The sequence below is a fragment of the Trachurus trachurus genome, assembly GCF_905171665.1.
Source record: "Trachurus trachurus genome assembly, chromosome: 7".
In the NCBI taxonomy this organism is placed as follows: Eukaryota; Metazoa; Chordata; class Actinopteri; order Carangiformes; family Carangidae; genus Trachurus; species Trachurus trachurus.
This window is the reverse complement of record NC_139901.1, coordinates 4214358-4236544: the sequence shown is the minus strand read 5'-3', so window position 1 is coordinate 4236544 and position 22187 is coordinate 4214358. Positions and strand designations below refer to the sequence as shown.

General features: G+C 41.7%; 1 protein-coding gene across 1 annotated transcript in view; it reads right to left on the bottom strand.

The window, feature by feature from the left end:
- Nucleotides 1-22187, bottom strand: part of LOC310988227 (complement C3-like) — a 51812-nt gene that overhangs the window by 5855 nt on the left and 23770 nt on the right. Inside the window, exons 8-25 of the mRNA XM_083974743.1 lie at nucleotides 21839-21985; nucleotides 20597-20696; nucleotides 20394-20491; nucleotides 20102-20293; nucleotides 19800-19955; nucleotides 19531-19660; nucleotides 18244-18306; nucleotides 12712-12832; nucleotides 12510-12598; nucleotides 12283-12422; nucleotides 11694-11906; nucleotides 11218-11281; nucleotides 11027-11116; nucleotides 10648-10854; nucleotides 9803-9878; nucleotides 9546-9705; nucleotides 9332-9430; nucleotides 4174-4321 (exon numbers count right to left, since the gene is read on the bottom strand). Of these exons, the coding sequence (XP_083830869.1) occupies nucleotides 4174-4321; nucleotides 9332-9430; nucleotides 9546-9705; nucleotides 9803-9878; nucleotides 10648-10854; nucleotides 11027-11116; nucleotides 11218-11281; nucleotides 11694-11906; nucleotides 12283-12422; nucleotides 12510-12598; nucleotides 12712-12832; nucleotides 18244-18306; nucleotides 19531-19660; nucleotides 19800-19955; nucleotides 20102-20293; nucleotides 20394-20491; nucleotides 20597-20696; nucleotides 21839-21985 (2293 nt within the window). The remainder of the gene's footprint in view (nucleotides 1-4173; nucleotides 4322-9331; nucleotides 9431-9545; nucleotides 9706-9802; nucleotides 9879-10647; nucleotides 10855-11026; nucleotides 11117-11217; nucleotides 11282-11693; nucleotides 11907-12282; nucleotides 12423-12509; nucleotides 12599-12711; nucleotides 12833-18243; nucleotides 18307-19530; nucleotides 19661-19799; nucleotides 19956-20101; nucleotides 20294-20393; nucleotides 20492-20596; nucleotides 20697-21838; nucleotides 21986-22187) is intronic.

Here is a 22187-nt window from a genome sequence, read left to right as displayed (position 1 = left end):
GGAAGACCAGGATCCTTCAATAGCGGCCTTCAGCTCTTTTGCATTGCTCGGTCTCATGTTTCTCATCTTCCTCTTGACGATGGCCCATACATTTTCGATGGGGTTGAGGTCAGGTGAGTTTGCTGGACAATCAAGCACAGTAATCCCATGGTCATTGAACCAGGCTTTGGTACTTTTAGCCGAATGAGCAGGTGCCAAGTCCTGTTGGAAAATGAAATCAGCATCTCCAAAGAGCTGATCTGCCGAAGGAAGCATGAAGTGCTCTAAAATTTCTTGATAGACGGCTGCGTTGACTCTGGACTTTATAAAGCCCAGTGAACCAACACCAGAAGATGACAGGGCACCCCAAACCATAACAGACTGTGGAAACTTCACACTGGACTTCAAGCATTTTGGGTTGTGGGCCTCTCCTTTCTTCCTCCAGACTCTGGGACCTTTATTTCCAAATGAGATGCTGAATTTGCTCTCATCAGAAAAGAGGACTTTGGACCACTGATCAACAGACCAGTTCTTTTTTTCTTTGGCCCAGGTAAGACGTTTCTGGTGTTGTTTTTTGTTCAGGAGTGGCTTGACCTGAGGAATACGACACTTGAAACCCATATCCAGGATTCGTCTGCGTGTGGTTTCTCTTGATGCATTCACACCTGCCTCAGTCCACTCCTTGTGAATTTCCCCCACACATTTGAATGGCGTTTTCCTGACGATCCTCTCCAGGTGCTGGTCATCCCTGCTGCTCGTGCACTTTTTCCTTCCACACTTTGCCCTTCCACTAAACTTTCTGTTAATGTGCTTTGACACAGCACTCTGGGAACAGCCAACCTCTTTTGCTATCACCTTTTGAGACTTTCCTTCCTTACGGAGGGTGTCAATGATGGCTCTCTGAACAGCTGTCAGGTCAGTTGTCTTCCCCATGATTGCGAACTGTACTGAACCAGACAGAGAGCTTTTAAAGGCTCAGGAACCCTTTGCAGGTGTTTTGGATTAATTGGCTGACGAGGCTGTGACAATTTGAGCTACAACATTGAACTTTTTCACGATATTCTAATTTTTTGAGACTCTGATTTTGGGGTTTTCATAAGCTGTAAGCCATAATAATCAAAATTCTAACAAATGAAAGCTTGAAATATCTTGCAATGCATGTTATTAGTCTAAATCTGTGTTTCTCAAATGGGGGTACGCGTACCCCTAGGGGTACGTGAAGGCACTCCAGGGGGTACGTGAGATTTGAAATATATCCTATATTAAAGCAGATATCAGCTTCACGGCCGTTTCGGCTAATGCTGCGTTCAAGGCAGGCTTTTGAAACCGTAAGTTACAGCTTCAAGTCACAACTACGACTTGGTAGCGTTCCAGGTAACCCGTAGCTCGTGTTTTTACCATCCTGTCTGTGAAAGTTCCCTATAACGGCCACTCGTAACTTCCGACCCGTGAACTCGTACCAGATCGAACTGGTATGACTTCACAGGAAGGAAAAACACAAAGTACGAGTTTCTTTGAACGCACCATGAGTTAGCAGCCCCCGCCCTTGTCAGGCATCAATTGGTCCTCGTGCTACGTCACCACATTCACGCGCATCCCTTGGCTGCACACACAGCCCTTCATGCCGTTCTCTCTCCTCATTGGATAACACTTGTATCCCACAAGGAAAATTTTCTCCTCGGGTTACAGCAGAGCAGAGTGACGGAGAGACTCGTGTTTAGGCTGAAATACTTCATGTAAGTGATTGCTGACGGAAAATAGGACTATTTAGGACTTATATTAACAAAAACATTCCACTGATATCTGCTTTAAAAAATATATAAATTCCAAAATCCATTTAAATAATTATATAACGGATATTTCAATAAAATACATGTCTAAATTCATAAACTAAATCTTATATTCAGTGGGCTACTTAATTAATTATCCTAAAAAAAAAAACAGAGTCCCCCCCCACCAGATGGTTTAACCCAACCTGACATTTGCCGCACGGCATCGCCTGTCAATCAAACAACGGAGTCGGGGTTGACGTAGCAGCAGTGCTGCTGAAAGCTATGGCTGAAACACGGAGGGATAAGTGATAAAAAGTCGAAACCAGCGCCGGTAAAATCCCGACAGTGTTCAGAAGAATTTGTGGTGAAGGGATTTACGTCCACGAGTTGCAGCCCACTCTAGGCATCATGTTTTGTTTTCTTCTGTGGGGAGAAGTTAGCAAACAGTGGCATGAAGCTGCTCATCTCCAGACGCATCTCAACACAAAACATGCACGTCATGTCGGTGAGCCTCCTGACTGCTTCATGAGGAAACTTTATGAATTCAGGTTGGTGTTACATGAGATTTTAAACGACAGCATCAAAGCGACCAACTTCATAAAGTCAAGGCCACTAATGCAGGTGTGTTTCACTGCCTCAGTTAACACAGACAAAGAGAAGTCCTCTGGCTCTCAACCTGTTGTTATGATCTGAAGCCACACCTCTGATTGAGCACAGCCCCCCCATGCCACCGTGTTACGAGTCACAGACTGACTTGCAAAGCAGTAGCCCTACTGTCTGGACTTTTATTGTGTGTGTGAAGAAACGTGTATCTATAATTGATATCATGAATTCATTTTGAGAACAGATATTTATTAGATAGCATTTTAGACTGATGATTATTCTCATGTGCAAAAGTCTTTATAATCAAGTTGATTATTTTTTAGTCTGTATTTCTATATATTTTTATTTCCAAATAGTTCAAAAGAGGCCACTATAACCAATGTTTTACACAGTTTTAAAGTAAAATAAAGCAGACACTGATGACACATTGCTGTGTTTTACGTCTTTTGGTCCAAAAATGCTTTGCGCTGGGTAGGGGGTACTTGGCTGAAAAAATATTTCACAGGGGGTACTTCACTGAAAAAAGATTGAGAACCACTGGTCTAAATAATATATTTATTTCACCTTTTAAGTTGAATTACTTAAATGAATGAACTTTTTCACGATATTCTAATTTTCTGAGTATTACCTGTATGTCGCACCTGAGTATTAGTCGCATCAGTCAAAAAATACGTCATGAAGAGGAAAAAAACATATATAAGTCGCACCAGACTATAAGTCACATTTATTTTTCAAACATTTAATTAATAGCTGGGTCTCATATAATGGCCGGGGCTTTGTTTACACGAAAGGCCGGCACCTATAGCGCGCTGCTGTTATGCATGCGCGCTTCTCTGTGGTGTGTAGCCTACTATGTGTGTGTGAGGATGCGGAGATGAATGAAGGCGATCGTCCGACGGGGGGGGGGGGGGGCGGCGGCGGCGGCGAATATCGCTACTTTTTTTTTTTTTTTTAACACGTTAGTTTAGGCGGCAGCTCTTTCTTTCTTAGAAAGCGCTGCGGGAAACCCTGTGATCAGAAACCCTTTGTGGACTGTCTGTGAAGACGGACGGGAGTGAAGCCGACCTCTCCTCTGCTTCAGAGAGGGACAGGCTTGCACTGTCGGACCTGGCTCTCTGCTCCGTGTCCGGAGCACAGTCGGGACCGGAGCAGGGACCGAAGACGGGCCGCAGAATACGCTGTGAAAATACTCTGAATTGACTGGTAGTGAAGCGCTACGGCGCAACGGAGACAGGTCCGACAGCGCAGCGAGGAGAACAGCACGTGAGGAAGATGAAGATGAGCTACTGAATGAGGAGGGATTTAGAAATAAAAGCCTTGCTTCCCTCTTGTGGTCATAGCGTAGGTTTTTTTTAAATATATAAGTCGCTTCTGAATATAGGTCGCATGGCCAGCCAAACTAGAAAAAAACCGCGACTTATAGTCCGGAAAATACGGTAGTAAGTTTCTTGCCAGTTTATTTGTAAGTTAGTTGACTAACATATTGATACTACTGACTTGGACATTTTGCAGTTGAAATGCTTAAAAATATCTTTATCTTTGGCTAAAAATCATAAAGTGGATGTGTATTATTTTACCCTCTGGACATCTATCAAATAGTATTGTGCAACAGGGGCGGTGTTGGCTCAGTTGGTAGAGCACCCGCCCCATGTGTTGAGGCTATAGTCCTCACTTTAGGTGGCCCCGGTTTGAATCCTGTGTTGTTGTTGTTATTGTTATTATTGTTATTATTATTATTATTGTTGTTGAGCGGCCCATCCTGTGTGTCAGCTCCCCCCTCCCCCGTCCTGTTCAAAAATATACTATTGTTCAACGGTACCTGGGGTAACAAACCGGTAGAGGATCTCTTTGTGTTTCTCTTCATTGGCCAGGGCATATGATGCTATGGCAACAGCATATGGATTGGTGAGTTGGGGTAAACGCTTCTCCAGGTAGGTTACTGCTTTGTTGATACTGCGTTGCAGACTCTGGAGAGGGGAAGATGAAAATGACGGAAGAATCAGTGAAACAGATAGAGAGAAGGGATGCCAATGCACGTAAACACACCAACAATCACAAGTTCACACTGGCTAAATGAGTTTACTGGCAGAATTCCAAGCAACACTATAGAACTTGAGAAAAGTGGTCACTTTTTTTTTTACAATATAGTTTTTATTTCACAATACCACTAACACACCTAAAGGACAATTCCAGGCAAATTCAACCTGGGACTATTGTCTCCTAATATTTTAGGTCTAAAAGAATGAATCTGAAGATTTTCTTTTTAATTGCTCCTGTTACGCAGTAGTTATGTCTGTCCCTGCATCGCCACAGCAGCGTATAATGGGACCGGATCGATCTTAGGCTGTTTACATCCCACAAAACCACCATTTTTTTCACATACAACATCAGATGGCTATTCAAACATACACAGAGGGGTTTGTTTACTTCAAGAAAGTGGACACGTTTGTAAACATACAGTAGCTCTAATACAAAGTCTCGTGCAAGAGTTAAGTTGACACGCTCACTGGGTCTCATTCATGAAACGCTAGTAAATCTGTGTGTAGATTTTCACATAAAAGTCTACGTGTGTAAGACCGTGAATGCCAACCCATCGTAAATTAACAGCATGCCCCCGGTGATCAGCAATTAGCATAGATCTCCGCCCATGAATAACACCATATAAGGAGACTGTGCACCATCAAAGTCATTTTGGGTGAAGAGGAGTCCAGAATTTTTTTTAAATTCTCTTCTGTTAGTAGTGGTGTGACTGGGACAGGTAAATCAAAGGCGTGGGGGGAAGTAACAGATTAAGTATCCTTTGTTTAAAGAACCATTTAAGAAATAAAGCCAGAATAGTTCGATATGAAACATGAAACAGAACTACATAACTACAGCAGCCACGGGAGGAGGAGGCTCTTCACAGCCTCAGCTGTGTAGGAGCATGGTTGTATCAACACATGAAGTTATATAGACAGGTTATATTGTTACAGAAGCACCAGCCGTCTGTCACAGCTCCATCCAAACCGGTGCCAACTGCGCTATTGCGCAAGATGAAGTGTGTCCACCGAGCGTGTAGCAACGTGTAGCAACACACTTTGCATCGCATATCAGCTGTGCATTTATGGAATAAAAGTTTTTTCCGGTTTTATATCAGATTATTATCATCATTAGATGGAGCCTTGACGTGTTTGTGCGTGTCCGATCCCTAAAACATCTCCCTCTCCAAATATTTCTAATTGTTTGACAAGCAATATTTCTGTGCATTCCTACATTTACACCATCACTTCACACTATACTACACACAAGAACCACTTTTGGCCAGAATGTTTTATCTATAAAAGATGGACAAACCTGAAACAAACTGCCAGTCACAATTAGAGAGAGCAGCACTTTTACCATGTTCAAGGGAAAACTAAAAGCATGGCTACAAGCAAAAGACATGTAACCACCTGTAACTTACATATAACAAGTTAATTGTACACAATGTTTTTTTTTTTGTGTACGTAATTTTTGGTTCTAGTAGTACTTGCATAATTATAATTATTATGTATCACATCTCTTGCAATATCTACACACTCCTGCTTGTGCAACTGTGTGTACGGGCATAGTGCAATACAGAATCAGAATCAGAATCAGAATGCCTTTATTTGTCATTATACTCACGGTATAACGAAATGAGAGCCCCCCTTCAGTGCAAAACAAGCAATACCATAAAAACACAATATAAAAACACTTCAATAGTATAAAAATAAATAGATAAATAATAAATTATATAATAAAATTAAATAATACATTTATAAATAATTAATTATATGCATGGTATATATTGCACAGTGAGTTATGTATATTGCACAGTACATTGAGGTAGTTGGGTATATTGCAATATATGTTGAGGTTATAGTCTGGGGTGTGTCTGTGTGCGTCAGTGCATGTGTGAGTTCAGAGTGATAATGGCTGTGGGAAAGAAACTGTTCTTGAATCTGGCACTTTAATCTGATGTGCCGTGCAATACAACTTGGTACCTAAATGCACTCCTGCACTTTAGCACTTGTCACTTTGGCCACTTTTGCACTTTATCTCTCAGAAACTCTTATGGTCCCCCTACCCATGGAAGTGTTGTCAAAATGTCAATGTTTTATTTTGTTATGGTTGTCTTATGTCCTTGTTGTCTGCATTATTATGTCGTTTATATTACTATGTTTATTGTCACTGTACTGTTTTTATGTTTTGGGACTCCGGATGGAAATTAGCATTTCTGCTGTAATCTGGCACATTTACATGCATTTATATGTTCATTAATGTGCACTGTCCCACCCAAATTAACAAATAAAGTAAAGTAACTATCTCTATGTTGTTCGCTCTTAATAAAACATCTAGGGCTCTATATTCTTGGCGCAACTCAGGGGGGCGCAGCGAGGCGAACCCTGGTGCAGCCGGTGCAGTGGTAATTTCCTCCAGTGCAACAAGGTGCGCAGCGGATTTGGTAAATTGGTAGACTGCTGTGCACCGAGATGGGTGTGGCCGCGCAGCAGGGGGAGGTGTCGACAGATTCAGCTTGGTGCAGTGACAATTTGTTGCCAATAGACTGCACCGAGAGTGCGCCGAAAGCTCGCCAGCTCCAACCTGGTCTACTCTCAGCGCAAGGCAAAGCGCAGCCAGCGCAGTGGTAATTTGACTGCCCGGCGCGCAGTGCGCACACCTCACCAAGACCTCACAGGCAGGTTTCCACAGTTCCAGGCACATTTAAATGCAATTGATAATCACAATAACCCCTATTTATTGTAACTATCTGAATCAGCACATACACGTATATCTATATCGATTGTCCCGTCACACTGATGACAGATCAAAGGCTGTCGGCATGCGTAATGGAAACTCAGCCTGACTGAATTAACACAGATGAAACCAGGGAGGGACTGAGACAAAAAAGCAGCCGTGGATGTCCCAAGAGCAGGACTGTGAGGGTGGATGACTGCATGTCGCTGCTGTGTTGACACTACACACTGTGCCGTTGCGATGATCCGCTATATTTATTTATTTACTTATTGATTTATTAGCGGGCGAGCGGCCGCATCGTCACGCGACCATAAAAAATAAAACTGAAAACAAATAAACTATCATCTCTCACAGCAAACCACAATCAGCCTCGGCATCAGATAGTGAGCAGATATTCACATCTCCCATCTCAGGTAAATTCTAAAGAAAAAAGAAAAAGAGAGACGCTCCGTGATGCCTCATTTACGCACAGCTGTTTGTTTATGTTGTGATCTGTGCACACGGGTTTAAATATAGGTTACTAAATATGAGTGTCTTTATTAATGGAAAAGGGGTGTGTGCAGTGCCGCCCCTGCCTACACACAGATCACGCACAGTGCGTAGGGCCCCGCGATCCAATAGGGGCCCCGTTTTGCACAAAGGATGCGCGTATGCACAGCCGTGGTGCGCGCTACTGGATCAGCTGTCAGCGCGAAGAGGGAGAAGAGACCCTTTTTGTAATCTGACACCGCACGCGCCGTCACGCGTCGATCTGACCAATCACTGGTCAGATGCATGCGCTGCAGGCACTTGTCAAGCAGCTGCAGGTGAAGACGTGATCATGGCTTCGAAAAGAACCTACGACTCAGGCGCGAGCAAGAGGGGGAAAAAGCAAAACAAGAGGAAACTCATGCTTCTCTCGAAGGTGGGTATTTGTTGAAGTTAGTGCTGCTGGGCCGTATTAATCGCCGTTAATGTCCGTTAACGCTGCTAATGGTGTTAAAGCCAGCACTAGTAAAAATGTAAAACTTTGTGGCATAAGCAAGCACTAATCCTCCATGCTCAGCACAGCTGCTGCTGCTGCAGGTAGGAGGAGAGATGCTAGCCTCCAGTAGATGTGGACTGTGGTCTGGAGATGAAAGTCATTTTCCAGCGGCCCTTACCATTTATTAAATGTCTTGTTAACACCTTTGTCTGCATAATGCATTCCCCTCTGTTGAAAGGCAGTGGTAAATGTTGTTGGTCGTATTTTCGGCTGAACTTTATAATCTATTTGATCTCCACACAAGGATCTGTTGGTGAATTTAATCTATGACAGGCAGCTTTGGAGGAGATATTAGATATAAATATTGATAGAAATTAGTGTATTTGATAACTTTGGTTGACAGAAGGAACTAAATTTGAATGTAGCTACATTTTGAAATATCAGTCTCTTTGGTACTGAATTAGTATGTTTTATTAGGATTGTAGTTGTAGCCTATATAATAATAATGATGATAATAGCAATAATAGATAGCAATAGCAATAGTTTTTTTTAATTAATATTAGTATAAGTATAGAAATGCTAAACTGCCAGTATTAGTGGTTGTAGTTTGTATTATAAACGATTATAGGAGGGCCCGACAAAATGTTTTCGCTTAGGGCCCCATTTTGGTCAGGGACAGCCCTGGGTGTGTGGTTTTTTTTTTTTAACTGGGCAACAGCTCTCAATATGTCAGAGCAAACCTGGATAACATCAGTAACCTCCTCCCAGACTACTTTTGCATCATCAGCCCGTGAGGTCTGTTCGCGCGACCATATTCGGCCACTGCGAGCTTGGACCGGACCAGAACATCAGTTTCCTCCCGTCTCACTGCTGCCTCCCTCTTCCACGGCAACACCAAACTTGTGCTTCACCTGCAGCGGATTTGAAGGCGAGGAGAGGAGCTCATTTGATTGGTGAAGAACGGACTCGGCTGTGTCAAACCCACTTCACGCCTTCTCCCCGCCCTCTATGCGGGAGGGAAGGAGGCGGGATTGCGCTTCGCCTTGCAATGAACGAAAATTGCAAACTGCTCCTGGACACACCCTGTTGGCGAGGCGAAGGCGAAGCGGAGGGCAGATCCGCCCCGCCTGCGCTAGTTCACTGCAATAGTGATTGCAGTGATTTTTCCATTTCAAGTTTCTATACACCACCTAATGCCTCAAAACCTTTGCCCAACCCTTGAGGTGAAAGGTAAAATTTTAGGTGAGATACTTACATTAACGGTGTCGGAACATAGTATGCGTGTCTCTTGCAAGGCAATCAGGCAGAAGGCCGTCATGGACGCATCTGAGTCAGCGCCACCACGTACATCACCCTGTTCACACACACAAACAAAAAATAAAATAAATAATGTGTATGAGGTTGTAATTTTAATCTCCATTATCTTATTTTTTAATGATTTAGCTTAAGACTGATGTTGATCAGGGTACCATCATCTCTCCATGAATCACAGTTCCATCCTCCCTAAACGTGCCATCAGGTTGTTGTCCATTGAGAATCACATACTTGACAGCACGACAGATCACATCCTGTTGCACTTGAATCACAGGGCTGGCCATAGCAAACACCTTGGCAACATAAGCTGTCAACCTATGACAGAAGGTGTAAATGTTCATCATGTTTCATTTGCTTATTAAATACACCCATCCTTACATAGTTCTAGTTCATAGATGTTTGTAAGCCTCACCAGGTGCTACTTTGTCGGTTGGGAAATGCAGCAAAAGATCCATCACTTTTACGGTAGGCAAGCTCCCTTTGATAGCCTGGTAACATGAACAAAACAGCCTTTGTCTGACTGACATTCATCTCATGGTAATTTAAGAAATGCTGATGAATCTTTCAAATTCTTCTGATGACACACATTTTTGCTAATCTTTGTCGTTTTGGCACTTGCAGTGACAATCCAACAAGCGGGTCTGAGCTGTTAGACCTCTTGCATCACCTCACCTATTGTAAAATCTTACCTCTCTGAACTGCTGCAGCTACAATATCAATTTTCATTTTTGCTGCTGCAGCACTGATCCTCGAAATTCCATCTGTCTACACTGAGTTTGCTTTTGATGATGTCCATCAATACTAACAGGTATCCTCCATAGTCAGTGATTAGAAGTCAGGAAAGTGAGGAATTCAGAAATCAGTAACAGAGTGTACACAAAATCTACTGCCCTTCACCTAGTGTTCTGTCAACTTATTGAATACATATATTGAATAAAATAATGATAATAACATCATATGTGATTATACAGTTCCTACAGTACCAGATAATTTTAGCAATTAGCTTCTGAGCATGGTCTAAAATTAAGTTGTTGTTTCCTCTGCTAACGGTTGCCTGTGTATATGTGCTGCATTCAGTTCAATTATTCTCAGTCCCTGCTGTAGCTTGGATCCGTGGGGCAGCGGTAGCATGTTGTCCACCACACTGCCGGATTTGAGTTTTGCACTTCAGCCAGGTAAGAGATTTTACAATCACACACAGACAGGCATCGGCAAAATTGTATGACTACGTGAACAAATACATCTTTGTGAACCTACCATAAAGGATGTGCTTGAGGGCTTCACCCCGTTTTTGAAAACCCACAGTTTCCCATTGGCTAGTTTTGTCCAAATACAAGGTCGCAATGACAGGCATGGTCACGTGGATCATGTTCTCCTCTCCAGACCCTGATGGCTGGTAGATCATATTACCCATCGATTGCCCACTAATGACATCTTCCACCACTGCACCAATTTGTTTCCTCCCTGCATGCACAAAAAAACAAAAACAAACAAACATTCCATTCATAATCATGTCAGAAATGAGACCATTATTTATCTACATAAACAGGGCAATATCAATCTACACCAATGCAGAATTCATTGTCCAGGCAATATCACACAGCATGTCCCAACATAATATCATATCACACCTCACCTGTCACATGTATCTGTCTGCTCGTAGGTGTGTTTGGCACCAAATCTTTCCATTGAATTCCACTGTTGATAATTTCTCCTTGTTTACCATCTAAAGGGAGAAACAAGTGTGGGGAACAAGTCAAGGGATAAAAACAAAATAGGACTAAATTAAAGTAGGTTACAGTGTAGCTGTATAATTGGCACACTCACTTGTACCATATTTGACGGGGTCCAGAGTTAGAAATGTTGTAGATTTAATCAGTACACCTTCAGGCTGGAAGGTTAGAAATCACAGCTTTTAAGTTTATACCCTCAGAAAATACTGTATTACGTACACACACACGCACACGTACACACAGTATTTTTTTCAACAGCTATATTTTTCAACTGTGGATTGTAATGGCAGTGGCTTCAGATCAGAAAACTTGTTTTGCCATTTAATCGGGAGTTGAGAGATGTTGAATATGGCTTGATTTGGTGTTCAGGCAAATGGTAACTGACAAACTTTCATTCAGTCCAAACAAAAACTGGCTAAAAGAAGTCAGATATATTCATGTCATAAAGTTACAGAGCTGATACATGATGTTATGCTTATACTGACCACTTTTGTTTGCAGATTGAACATTTTACTGCAACAGGAGTTAGTGGGTATCAGAATAATAACCCACAATGGATATTTCTCTTACCACGACCCGCAGTTGCTTACGGACTCCATCATGGAGTGATGAGTCTTTAACAACTGCTTTGACCTCAATGTTGAATATTCCATCCTTCATGGGAATAATGATGAAGGGTACAGATCGGGACGAACCCCCGTAAACTTTGACCTCCTGATGATACTTTGAACGTTTTGTAGCTGAGCTGCACACATGCTCCTCCTCAAGTAGTTCCACACGCACCTTGAAGACAATGGGATATGTTGATCAAAGATGATGACGCAAGTGAACCACAGGGTAGTGATGACTATTACCACTTATAATTTCAGGTAGTATTTGTCATTGTCCATTAAAATATTAACCTTACCTTTAAACAACTAATAAGGACCATAGCCATCAGTTTTAGCTTAGCTTTAATTGTCTGCCAAAGAATCAATTTAAACTTGAGAAGGAGAAGATGCACTGTAAATGTTGTGTGACATTGGTCCAGCTGCATGTGGGCAGCGATTACATACTGTAGACTGGTGAAACAGTCAGTCAAATTTTTGCTGTTGTTTTTGCCTTTTTTCTATCCATTGACTCTGATGTGAAACAACAGAGCAGAGTGCTATAAACTTACAGTGACTGGTTTAGGGCTGTAGTTATGGAGGATTGCCTTAATTTCCAGATGCTCTCCACGGACAGCAGAGTAGGGTAGTCTGAGGTCGATGAAGAATTCCTTGCGGACAATTACTTCTAATGGTTCACTAACACAGACTCCTTTAAAATAAAAGGGAGAAAATGTGATTAAATGGAAGATGAGAGATAATGGATGAGAGAGTGTCAGATGCATCACTGAATTCTCACCATAGGTTCTTGATAGACTGATGCCAGTAAACTGCCAGGTGGTGATTGAGTCTGGCAAAGGAACATTTATCACCTTTGATACAGTCTCACTGAAATGAAGAAATACGTTTAGGCTTCAAGAGGCAAAGAGAAGTCTAGAACTTTAGTCATGTCAAACATGAAGTTATCAGTGTATTTTTTGTGTTCATTTCCTTTGCCTCACCAGCTGGGTGTGTTTGGAGGGCAAGGACCAAGTTTGATGTCTGACCACAGCCAACTTTCAGGAAAACGGGTGCGAGAAACAAAGTCATTGCTGTCCGTGTAAGTGTCGTCATCAGCTTCACCTAGTTGCAAGTTACAAAGGTTACTATTTTGATTGTTACCAGCGTGACCGTGATTAACCAACAAGGGTGTGGTGCAGAGGTGGCAAAAGTACTCATATTCTGTACTTAAGTAGAAGTACAGATACATGTGTAAAAAATTACTCTGGTAAAAGTAGAAGTACTGATTCAACTCCTTTACTTAAGTAAAAGTAAGAAAGTACAGGCTCTGAAATGTACTTTCAAAGTAAAAGTAAAAAGTAAAAATGAATTTTTGCCGTTAATGAAACCTACATCATTTGATAATTTTGTTAAACAAAAAAAGTTCAGACAGAATAATCAAGATTGAACTGACCAGAGGCAGTGTTTCCCAACGTTTGGGCCGCCACAGACTCTCACAAAATAATAATAATAATTAAGCAATATTACCCTCGAGGGTGTGCTTTAACGTCATTTGAGCACGACGGTGATGCGGTCAGGACCGAGGCGCTTGCGCCGAGGTCCGCAAGCATCACCGAAGTGCTCAAATTACGTTTAAGCACACCCTCGAGGGTAATATTGCGATTATACAACAATTACCAACAAAATAAAGCGTATAATTAAATAAATATTCATGTTGACGGACGTTTTGCTCTCAAAATGTAAAGTTTTTTGCGAGTGTGCTTCCCGTTTCCATGGAAATAATTGGGGTCTGACTAATAACTGAAACACAATCAGTCACGTCAGTAGACTCCTATGTGTAATGGAACCTAGTTCACCTCTACAGCAAATAGTCCGAACCTTAGTAACGACCTAGCAACAGAAATGATTTTCTAGTCCCAGATGAGTGAACTCTGAGCTGACGTTCATGTTTTAACGCGGTCTCGGACTTTCCCCGAACTAAATCAACACTGCACAAACTCGCCCAAGTTATAACAAAGATGCCGTTTTTTTCCTTTCACAGATGTAGCTTCTACAACCGCAAACTCTGCATGTGAATGAAGTTATAGCGCCGTGTCGCCGACACAGCTGATAGAGAAAGCCAGACGATTACTCCAGATTATTTAAAAGCCCAAAAGGCGCAAGCGAGAGAGAGGGAGAGAGAGAAACATACAGGTAATCACCTCCGTTTTATCCAATGAAATATTCAGCTCCAGGCCATATTTTAAAAAAAACATATTCACCGCGATCACAACTCGTGTCTCTCCGACTTTGTAACGTTACACACATGGGAGGGAGACAATCCTCTCGGCTGTAACGGGGAAGTTTACAATAACAAAAAATAAAATAACATAATTGTTCTACAAATGTGACTTTGGCAGCTGTCAGGAACAACCTACAGGAGGTCAATGTAGTTTGTGATTTATTTTCACGAGTAATAAATTACGTTTTTCAAAATAAAAGGGGAAAAAGTCCATGTTGCCATGGAGATGTGTAAACAACATGACATGGCGAAGTAATATTTTCAGTGATGAGTCAGCCGTGCTGTAATGCTGATTTGAGCACGTTCTAAATGTCATATTGACCAATCAGATTGCTTGGTCGGAACTACTTGTTGTATAATAAGGATTTTTAAACAGCGTTTCACCACCTCTCATCTCTGCCAGTCAGTCCACCTGCCGTCTCTCTCGCGTGCGGTCGCGCGCACGTTTGTACACAGACACGGGCACATGGACAGGTTGCGCTTTGCCGCTCGTAAACGGTAAATGCGCTGATTGTACAGTGTACAGTGTTCCCCCCCCCCCCCCCCCCCCCCCCCCCCCGTCAGATAGTCCGGCCACCATCGCTTCCTTCCTCCATGCTGCTGCTGCCTCCAAGTTGCTACAGTATACAAGTTGGTAACTCGGTTCTCTCTCTACCGCCCCCCCTCCCTCTCTACTAGTTCACGTATTTTACCGGTGCTTTTACGTCGTGTCAAAAAAAAAAAGTAACGAGCCTGTTTTTACAATGTAAGGAGTAGAAAGTACATATTTTTGCGTATAAATGTAGGGAGTAAAAGTAAAAAGTCGTCAGAAAAATAAATACTCAAGTAAAGTACAGATACCTGAAAAATCTACTTAAGTACAGTAACGAAGTATTTGTACTTCGTTACTTGCCACCTCTGGTGTGGTGTAGTGAAGAATGAAAACAACTTTATAGCTCATGGGAACTTTTACTGTCTCAACGTGCTCAGCAGGAAGTACAAGCATCACAACAACAGCTTCTTCTTCTTCTCACCTACATAGTGCAGCAGATTAATTGCATATTTCAAGAGAATCGTTCATTTTGGTATAAAAGCATGAAATTTGGTACAGATACTCTCTAAGGGTCACTTTTTGGGAAAAAGATGTTGGCCACGCAAAAATTCAAAATGGCGGCCATTTTTTCAAGATGTTCTGTATTTAGTCTAGTAGGAAGAGGGGGGTATCATGTATCCCCTGAAAATATACTTCTAAACAGTGTTTCTATATTGGAAAAAAATGTGTAGAAAATGATGAGCTATGTTAAAAAGTTGTCAGAATGTCCCATGTATCATTTTTATGCAAATTAGTGCCGCCATTATCGAAAAAACCTAATTTCACTATATCTCAGATCTCAGATCATAATAAAACTATTCATAAAGTGATCACATGTTGGTGGCATGCTAGTAAGCCAACCTAACGCTTTTACCAATTACAAGACGCCAATATTGGAGATACCAAATAAGGTGTCTAGACAGAGGTTGTTGTGTGTTTAACCAAGGTTTATTTGGATCAAACATCATAATAGAACTCTTGTTGATGTGACCACTCTTCTCTTTCCCATGCCAGATGAACAGTCAAGTAAATGGCGTCTTGTAATTGTACTATGCATCACTCATCATCGTTTTCACTGAAATCATCAAAGTTAAACTCATCCTCTCCTTCCTCTTTCTCCTCCTCTTCCTGTTCATGCTCTCCAGTGTCATGGGGATCAACCAGTGAAGTTGGTAGGATAGGACCACAGGACCATCATCATAGGGTTTTGGTTTTTCCAGAATAGGTTCATCAGCTGGCTTGTACAAGGCATGGTAGTTCACACATCGGGCATGTGGCTTCAGAGCAGAGTGGCATGGAGGAAGGCGAGCCAGGTCAACCTTAGACTTGCAAGTGAGTTTCTTGTCCTCCCTCACCATGTTACGTAGCAACTTGGCATGGACAACATCCACTGAAGACTCACGACTCTGTCCAAACATCAGACAGGTGAATTGCTCCAACTGCCTCAGCATCTCAGGCTTTACACTCTAGCAGAGTTGACTGAATACGTGAAACCTGGGATTCTTCTTCAAGGGCCCCACCTTCCTTCTCCCTTTGATGGCACTGGTACAGTCTTCTCCACTGAACACATAGAACCCAAAAAGAGTGGTGCGGTGGTCTTCTCCCAGGGATTCTGCAAGCTCAGAGATGTTGAGAAGTTGTTGGTGTTGGGTTAAAGAAGCTTCCTGGATCTTCACACTGTAGGGGTCTGATGAAGTCAGCTTTAGCAGCCTTGCCCACAGCTTCTGCTCGTACTGTAACACGTCCATCTCAACATCAATGGGGACAGGTGCACCGGAAGCCAGGCAGTAGTAGTATTGCAGAATCCCTGGGAGAAGACAACCGCGCCACTCTTCTTGGGTTCTATGTGTTCAGTGGAGAAGACTGTACCAGTGCCATCAAAGGGAGAAGGAAGGTGGGGCCCTTGAAGAAGAATCCCAGGTTTCACGTATTCAGTCAATTCAGTGACTGCTAGAGTGTCAAGCCTGAGATGCTGAGGCAGTTGGAGCAATTCACCTGCCTGATGTCTGGACAGAGTTGTGAGTCTTCAGTGGATGTTGTCCGTGCCAAGTTGCTACGCAACATGGTGGGGGAGGACAAGAAATGAGTTGCAAGTCTAAGGCAAGGCAAGGCAAGGCAATTTTATTTGTATAGCCCGTTTTTACAAACAGTTTGTCTCAAAGGGCTTTACATGGCATCGTAGCAACATCCTCTGTCCTTAGACCCTCAGCTGCCAGCCAGCACACACAGAGAGATCGAGATGGCTCAGAAGTTGTTGAATTCAGATCTGGCTGAGTTAATAGCGAAGATGATAAGGTTGACCTGTCTGGCCTTCCTCCATGCCACTCTGCTCTGAAGCCACATGCCCGACGTGTGAACTACCGTGCCTTGTACAAGCCAGCTGATGAACCTATTCTGGAAAAACCAAAACCCTATGATGATGGTCCTGTGGTCCTATCCTACCAACTTCACTGGTTGATCCCCATGACACTGGAGAGCATGAACAGGAAGAGGAGGAGAAAGAGGAAGGAGAGGATGAGTTTAACTCTGATGATTTCAGTGAAAATGATGATGAGTGATGCATAGTACAATTACAAGACGCCATTTACTTGACTGTTTATCTGGCATGGCAAAGAGAAGAGTGGTCACATCAAGAAGAGTTCTATTATGATGTTTGATCCAAATAAACCTTGGTTAAACACACAACAACCTCTGTCTAGACACCTTATTTGGTATCTCCAATATTGGCGTCTTGTAATTGGTAAAAGGGTTAGGTTTGCTTACTAGCATGCCACCAACATGTGATCACTTTATGAATGGTTTTATTATGATCTCTGACCCTCAAAACATGGGTCTAGACACCTTATTTGTTCAGTTATCTGCAATATTGGCTGAGATATAGTGAAATTAGGTTTTTTCAATAATGGCGGCACTAATTTGCATAAAAATGATACATGGGACATTCTGACAACTTTTTAACATAGCTCATCATTTTCTATGCATTTTTTCCAATCTAGAAACACTGTTTAGAAGTATATTTTCAGGGGATACATGATACCCCCCTCTTCCTACTAGACTAAATACAGAACATCTTGAAAAAATGGCCGCCATTTTGAATTTTTGCGTGGCCAACATCTTTTTCCCAAAAAGTGACCCTTAGAGAGTATCTGTACCAAATGTCATGCTTTTATACCAAAATGAACGATTGTCTCACTAATCTGCTGCACTAACATACATACAGGGTCCTGTATTATTCAGTGGTGCCTCCAATGTAACAGCGTTACAGAACACAACAAAGGGCTTCTGCCCATCCCATATCCCTGTCTCTTACTGCAAGCCAGTTGGAGTTCTTCATCTCTTCTTTCAGTTTTCTGTGTCAAAATACTGTTGCAGCAGTTCAGGAAGGCATCAACACAGGCTTGACCATCTGTGATGTACTGGCTGCGTCTCTCACAAGAGTACAAAAGAGGTATTACCCTCGTGCCATCCAAACAACACTCTCGTTGTTGTTCAGTTTGATTCACTAAGCTACACTTTGAATCCATAAAAAATGTGTGATTAACTGCGATTAATAGCAGACAAAGCTGGACATTGTGATACATTGCAATTGAAAGTCCTAAAATAAATTACTGAAAAAGGCAACACCTTTTTTGGATTAATATGACTGTATGTGATTGAGTAGTTTAGCTCTGTGGTACTTACTTAAGCTGGTTATAGTATCAGATCGTTTCCTCCTCTTGGGGGCCTCCTTCGGACAATTCAATTCTGAAAACACAACACAGACTGGATCTTTAACTCATTGAGTGCCGCGCTCCTTTCCAAAGTTTTAGTCAAGTGTACCGGCAATTTAGACCATTTTTGACTTTTTATGTAGAGCCATAGTGTATTCTATATTATTGCCACTTTATGCTTCAAATGGCCACAAACCGTTTGTTTCTACGTGCCTCCGTTCCTGAGAAAAGTCAAGCTAAACATGGCTGGGTTTCACCAAAATCCCTCCTTTTTTTCTAGAAAAGGAGATACAGCGTCTTTTATGAAAGGTGCTCTGTTTGTGTCTGTCGCTCTTCTGACACTCGCATTTCTGGATCAAAGGGCTCGTATAAGATAAATATACACAACAATTGTTGTTCTATTCACAAAACCACCATCGGGGGCGGGGGGGGGGCACCACTAAACAACAATAACACAGACGCACCGTGCCGTGTCACAGCCTCTCGCCGCGGAACGTGAGGGTCTGTCGGCCACAGCTTCTCGGGAACACCGAGAGAGATATATTTATCTTACACGAGCCCTTTGATCCAGAAATGCGAGTGTCAGAAGAGCGACAGGCACAAACAGAGCAGCTTTCATAAAAGACGCTCTATCTCCTTTTCTAGAAAAAAAGGAGGGATTTTGGTGAAACCCAGCCATGTTTAGCTTGACTTTTCTCAGGAACAGAGGCACGTAGAAACAAACGCTTTGTGGCCATTTGAAGCATAAAGTTTCACCTTTCAAATGAGCCACAGTATGTGTTAAAAAATCCAAATCCAGCGCACGCTTCATTAAATTGCTAATAATAATTTTTAGAGCAGTTGTTTATAGGGGACTTTTTTTGTCCTGAAGGGTACAAGTGTGATTCTAATGGGGGTTAAGTGGGGAAGTAAGATCCCGATATTAGGTGGGTCAAGATGTGTGTGGAGACACTTGGAACTGGCCACTTGGATCAATACAGACGCATTAATGCCATGCCAGGTCTTCACAGGGCCATGTGACAGATTTGTATCTTTCAGTGCCCAGAGTTAAAAATGTCTCCATGGTAGTAAATACAACTTTGATTGTGGTGTTCATAGCACTGAAGAATGACATTTACGGTAAAATCAAATGGCAACAATAAACAAACAAATAAAAATAGAAACAGTGTTAAGTCTTTTTGTCTGGCAAGATACCGCAACAGCAGAAAATGACAATCTGGTCGGGGAAGTGAAAACAGTGAGACTGTAGGCAAGTCACCTTGTCTGTAGGGAGTCCCAAGACCACTGCTAGACTCAAACAACAGCCCAGCATCATAGAATACACCCATACCGTCCTTCCCTCCACCTGGTGTGCAGCCTGTGTCATATTTCTCTACAAGGTCCCACACCTGAGGGGGCAGGGTCAAAGTCATTTACAAATTACAAACACCAAATGCAGAAGACATTAGGAAGGATATGGGCTCACACTGTATACATACCTCATTCAACAGTGAAAATGTGAAGGGATAGTAAAGTTGAGCACATTACCTTTTTCTGTGTCAGACGAAACTTGTTATTCAGGACATATACGCCTTTGTCAACTGCCACCAGTCCCACTGTGGCCCCTGGATCTCCAGTGACCGTCAGACCAAACGAACTGCGAGGCTCATAGGAGTTAACAGGTCTTAATGGTTGTAACTTCAGCTAAATGTAAGAAAAGCGGAACTTAATAAAAAATGCTGATTTGTATTAAAGCATTTAAACCATATGGAACTACATTTTATTAAGTTTGTTGGTCTTTTTGTTGACTTCATTGTAAAACAGTGTTAAATCAGTGCCGTTTGTCTCACCGAGCCCATGCAGTTGTCCTTGACGTCCACCCAAACAGAGTCCGATACCACTTCATTGGTATCTGTATGGTAGTAGGCTATGATGCGGAACGATGGCAGCATTTCTTTGGTGATGGGAACTATCAGGAAAATTAAAACTTGACCTTGTGTTGTGTAACGGCCATGACTCACAAGTTGACCCCTGCTTAAGATCTGGGGACAGAGTTACACATCAGCACTTACTCTCTACATAATTAATAAAAAGGCAGAAAAATAGCTTCACAGAGGTCCACATGTGCAAAACATATCTCACCAGGTATGTGATGTCATTTCCTGCCCCTATTGCCTGTCTGTTTAGGTTGAGACTGATTTTTAAATAGTTTCCTAATTGCAGCTCTGCTCTGTGCACACCTGTAAAAAAAAAATATATATATATGTAATGCGAGCAAGACACTGAAAAGTTCTTGTTCATGGTTTATATTTTATCATCTGACATTATTTCAGGTTTTTCTTTACCTATGTGGATGTAGTTGTTGCCAGTACTTGTATATGGGAGAGCATTCATAGTGGCTGATGCTTGTCTTTCAGGTGGAATCTGAGGATCAGCTGTATTTGCCTGTAATTAGAAACAAACACACGCATCAACACAGTTGATCAGATGTTTGTGTTCACTTTTTATGTTCTCAAACTGTTGTTTTCTCAATTCCTTTGCATGAATTTTGTACAAGTACTTTTTCCAGCAATTGTTCATTGACAATATGAATTTTAGGGATGCACCGATTGTGAAATTCTGGGCCGATGCCGATACCGATGTTTAAAATGACAACTTGGCCGATGCCGATGTTTTTTCTTTTTGTTATTTATTCCGTCTTTGGTGCCACAGAAACATTACTGAACTATTTTTAAAGTCTTTCAGCTTTTCATCATATTATTATTTAATGAGAACAAATTCAGTTAGACAAATTTATGAAACAAAAACAACCTTTAATGTCAATTTTTTGTTGACATAACCTTAAAACACTTACAGTGGCCTAGAGTTAGTATTAGAGTTGCTACATGGTAAAAGTAGTTACCAGGAAAAGTAACTATTGCATTAATTTTTTTTTTTTTTTTAAATAAAATGCTCAAATATGTCAAATTACCGTACTTAGACTTCTCTCCCTAACCCCCTTTATCTGCAGTAACACAGAGACAGAATGATGAAAGGTTTTTTTCCAAACGGTTGATGAACTAAAAATAATCTGTATAATGTACACTGAAAAAATGACAACTACCGCTAATAAAGAAAAAAAATCTTTAATGTCCACAGTGTGGAAATTTGTCTTTGGCTTCACAAATTGGTGGAAAAGTCAAATCAAATGCTCTCAGAACTATTCCAGCCATCTTCTCCCTGCACAAGATGAGGTATTTATTTATTTTCTCAACAGAACAAATCTGACTTCAATTAATCTGTTCCTCTGATACATTTGGGAAAATATGGGGTCCAACCTTCCAGTCTGTTAAGAGGAAACATTTCCCACTCATTTCTGGTTAAGGTCATTTTTAATGTTTGGAGATACATCAATATTGTGTTTGTTGTGATGTGATGTACTACTGACACAGTTTTTGTGTGTGTGTATTTTTGTTGTTGTTGTTTTTTTTTGTTATTAAAACGTTTGAGTGTCAATATGTAATTGCCATCCTTTCTTCATTACATCTATATTAAGAAAATATTTATCACTGTGCTTTTTGTTAATGTTTTGTTGACTTCCAACTTACAGTGACAGTCAGACTTCCACCTCCAGCCACTGTATTAACAGTAACCTGGGCCATGCCGTTAGCTGCAGTGATGCCTGGCACATCTCCTGGCTGCACACGCACTGGTATACCTTTTGCTGGAGTTTGATCTGGATTCATAACTTCAACCTTTCATCAGAAAAAAAGCAAACAGACAAATAGCTGAACAATCAGAAAACAATACATACTGTAGTGGTCCATTGGGTGAATTTCTATTTTTCTTCTGGAAGATCATCTGCTGCCTTTGGAAGGTCAATGGCAGATCAAAATACTGTACTAATTGCTTAGATTAACTGAGAGATAATTTCACTGCATGTGGCATTTGAATTAA